Below are 3,870 nucleotides of genomic sequence, written 5' to 3'. Positions count from 1 at the left end.
CCCACCAATTCTTTTTATGCACTCTACCAAGCAATCACCAGACACTAACAGTTTTCATCAGGGACCAGCCTGACACCAAGACTAGTTTCACACCAATGACCTGGAAGTGAAAAGTCTCTCTTTTTCAGTCACCTGGAAATCTGGAGCCCCCAGTTTATCCTTCACAGAAAACAAAAAAAAAAGGAGACATATTTCTTTGTCCAAACCTAGATCCCCCATTTTATTTTTATATCACAGAACATGTCTCACATTTGTCCAAATCCTGGAAGATTACAAGCATATGAAATACATCCCATTGCCTGAAATCTTTATGGCAAAAACTGTATAACTGTAACATAACTGACTTCCTCTGGACTGCACCTGGTGATGGGGCCAGGCTATCTCAGCTCCAACCTTGCAAGCCATCCTCGTTCCTCAGAAGGGTGTTGCAGCAGACACGAGGATGTCATTCCTGTTTAGCAGCCCTTGATTGCTGGGACAATGTTATGTTTATTAGAGTTAATCTAAAGTCTGAGAGCTGCAGTGTATGGTCACTGCCTCTGTAGCCATCAGCCTTCTCCACAGCTTTCAAAATACTGACACATGAGATCTCGCACTTGCTCAGCACTGCTGTCGTCCATGGATGTGGGCACAGGGTGACAAGGTTTTGGGAACTCTGCTGGCTCGATGACCTCCAGCCACTCATCATTGAAGGGGTTGTCATGTGCCTCGCATACGTTGTGCAGGGTGCAACAGGCAAGTATCACAGTGGGCAGCAGGTCCAGGCTACAGTCATCGCACTTCAGGAGGAACTGCCAGCGAGCCTTGAGGCGCAGGAAGGCATTCTCGATCACGCTGTGGGCTCGCTTCAGGCAGTAGTTGAACTGAAGCTGCTGCTGGGTGAGTTTCCCATCTTCCTGGTAAGGCTTGAGTATCCAGTCTTGCAAAGGATAAGACGCATCTCCCGGTAGGACATACTTTTGTGCCCTCCCCATGAAATGTTTTGGGGGGTTTGGGAACAAGTAGCCATCTCTGGCTAACACCCACAAGCTCGAACTCTCCAGCATGGCACTGTTCTCCATGCTGCCAGGGAAGCCAGCACAGACATCCCAGAACTGGCCTAACCCATCCACCACAGCCTGTGTGACGATGGAGTGCCAGCCCTGGCTGTTGCAGTAGTCAGCACTGAGGTGCAAAGGTGCGTTGATGGGGATGTGGAGGCTGTCCAAAGAACCGATGCAATGTGGGAATCCCCACCTGGCCCTGAAGATGCACACCATGTTCTCCAGTTCCTTTTCGCTGGGCAGGCGGAGGTAGACTGGCTTTAGCAGCAGGACAACCGTGTAGCTCACCTCCTGGACACACTTTTGTACTGTGGAGGGGCCCACCCCAAAAAGAGGGCTGATAATCTGGTACTCTACATTGGTGGCCAAATGCCAAAGGGCCACAGCTACCCTCTTTTCCAGAGGCAGCACAGGGTGGAAGTGGATGCTCTGATGCGCCAGCTTGGGCCGCAGCTGGTTGCACACGTAGAAGAAAGTCTCCTTAGGCATCTGGAACTTCTCCACCCAGTCGTGGGGCTGGAAGTCTTTCAGGACCACCCGTTCCCACCAGTCAGTGTTCCTAATGCTGGGCCACGCACGAGGGTGAAAGTAATAGTTGCTTCTGCATCGTCGTGCAATCAGCAGCTGAAATTTTACATGGGAGATAATGACAGGCAAGAGGCAGTGTCTCTATCAGACATTTACTCTGGGATATAACAATTTGCAGCACTTTTATAATGCTGCATCTTCCAAGTGCTGTGCAGACAACCAATTTGTCCTCTCAACATACCTGGAGATTGGGTCAGTATTACTCCTGTTTGCAAGGGGAAAAACTGACTCACCCAGATGCTAAGTGACCAGCTCAAGCTACTCAGGTAGTCAGTGGAGCTGGCTTTGGAACACAGTCGTTCCTGACCTTTGACCCATGCTCATTCCCCTTATCATACTATATATGTGAAAGACGAATTAATGAGACATAATGAACAGGAGGCAAAGGGCCTCTCAGATACAGATGGGACTCTAGAGACCTGGATTGTATTCCTGATTGCCCTGTGGGGTATCAAAGGCACCTCCCATCTATAAAATGGGGATAATAATATCATCCACTGTAAAGCATTTTGAGATTTGCAGCTGAAAAGTGCTGCATCAATTGTTAAGTCGCTTTGGGGCTTCTCACTCTTACTAGTCTCCAAAAGGTTCATAGATATCACCTCTCACTCTGCCTCCATAACACCTTTAACCTATGCATTGAATGCATCCACCTTTGGGACACACCATAAAAGCCATTTAATAGCAGAAAGTAATAATAGGCAGTCCAGGACAAAAAAACAGCACTGCAAAAAATAGCCCAACGTGCAATTAAAAATGCTGAGGGCCTTCTGGGCTGACAGAATGTAAGTACTAGAACTGGGCAAAATTTTCTGTCCCATGGGAAATTCCTTCCATTATCATTTATTTTGGTGCTGAATGGAGATGCAAAGTTAAAATGTTTCACAAAACAAACTTTCTGGGGACAGAAAACAGAAACATTATTTCCGGTGAATCACAACGATTTTGATTTCAGTTTTCTCCCCTTATTATTTGATTTTTCAACCAGGGTTTGGGAATCATGTTTAAGTGGCAACATAAAATAACTGCAGAGCTACAAATACAACCTGACAAGGACGTGTATCACACTTTGCCTTTTAGCAACTAGCCTGCTCCACCAGGCTTGAACAGAATTAGATGTCTCCAAGTCTTTTTCCTTCCTGGCCTCTCTCCTGGGGCTCCCCTTCTAATGTCCTTGTCATCCTCTCCTTTGCCTTCAACCCTGATCCTTCTACACCCTGGCTTGTACTAGCATGTCCTCCTCCACCCTGGCCTAGCTGTGCATGATGTACTGTACTAACTATCCACATTATTACTCTTAAGGCCTTTTTCAATTCTTCCCACATGCTTGAGACCCAGTTAGATCTTTGTTGCACGCACAAGCACTGTCTGCAGGCAATGCCCCCCTTCTCCAGGGGTGCAGCAGCCAGCACTACACAGTAGAGCTATGCACAGACTGCAGGGCTGGATTTGGCCTTGGACCCCAGGCTAACTAAGTGCCTGGAGAGTAAGTCTTTCTTACTTTGCCTTCCACTGAGATACTCACTGTCATCAGTCTCTTTTGTCTCTGCATGTAATATTGCCGAAGCCAGATTGTCCTCTGCATCTTGTCCCATCGTCCAGCCATCTCCCACTGAGGGCTGGCCCTTCTCTTCATCAGCAGGTACAGCAACAGTAACAACAACTCCTGCATTTTCAAATTCAGAGCCTGACCTTCCCAGGAAGTAAACTGGATGAGCTCCTTCTGGGCTCAGAGTGTGGCTAAGAAGCACAAAGGAGAGGCGAGGAAACATGTCTTGGTAGCTGAGCTCCACCTACAGACACTCAGAGCTTTCCCAGGGAACGTGTGAATGCAGAATTGTGGCCAGCACCTTCCAGAAATAAGAGGGAGGCTCTTAAGTTACAAACCATCTATTTAAAAACACACATGGCCTCACCTGGGGACCTACTCAGTTTTGATTTCTGGTTTTCATGCTCTAACACTATACTGTAACATGTGGGTGGCAAATAGGGTAAGGCAGTGGTTTTCCTTTCAAATGCATATATAAAAAGTTCTCTTAATGTTGTATACATGTTTCTTTTATACAACCTGAAATGGTGATAGTAACCCCTTTTTAAAGTAAGATTTGGTTGTAAAGGAAATTCTTTACTGAAACAGCTGGAGACAGACATCCCCTGTGATTCCACTGACTCTCTCTCTGCCGAATTGACCGATAAAGCCAGCACTGAGCAGGACTATGCTGCCTGAACAGGAATGGAT

At 47.0% G+C, this 3,870-nt stretch overlaps 1 protein-coding gene across 1 annotated transcript; it reads right to left on the bottom strand.

Moving 5' to 3' along the window:
• Window positions 1-200: 200 nt before the first annotated feature.
• On the bottom strand, window positions 201-3,344 carry LOC109294799 (putative nuclease HARBI1). The gene is made up of 2 exons (XM_019513275.1): window positions 3,157-3,344; window positions 201-1,667 (listed from the first exon to the last, which is right to left on the bottom strand). The coding sequence occupies exons 1-2, from the start codon at window positions 3,301-3,303 to the stop codon at window positions 549-551; spliced, it is 1,266 nt and encodes a 421-aa protein (XP_019368820.1). The 5' UTR covers window positions 3,304-3,344; the 3' UTR covers window positions 201-548.
• Between the last annotated feature and the right edge of the window lie 526 nt (window positions 3,345-3,870).

Source organism: Gavialis gangeticus, unplaced genomic scaffold (genome assembly GCF_001723915.1).
Source record: "Gavialis gangeticus isolate Ggan-Ray unplaced genomic scaffold, GavGan_comp1, whole genome shotgun sequence".
NCBI lineage: Eukaryota > Metazoa > Chordata > Crocodylia > Gavialidae > Gavialis > Gavialis gangeticus.
Note: the sequence above shows the minus strand (reverse complement) of the source record. Positions and strands in the feature narration are given on the sequence as shown.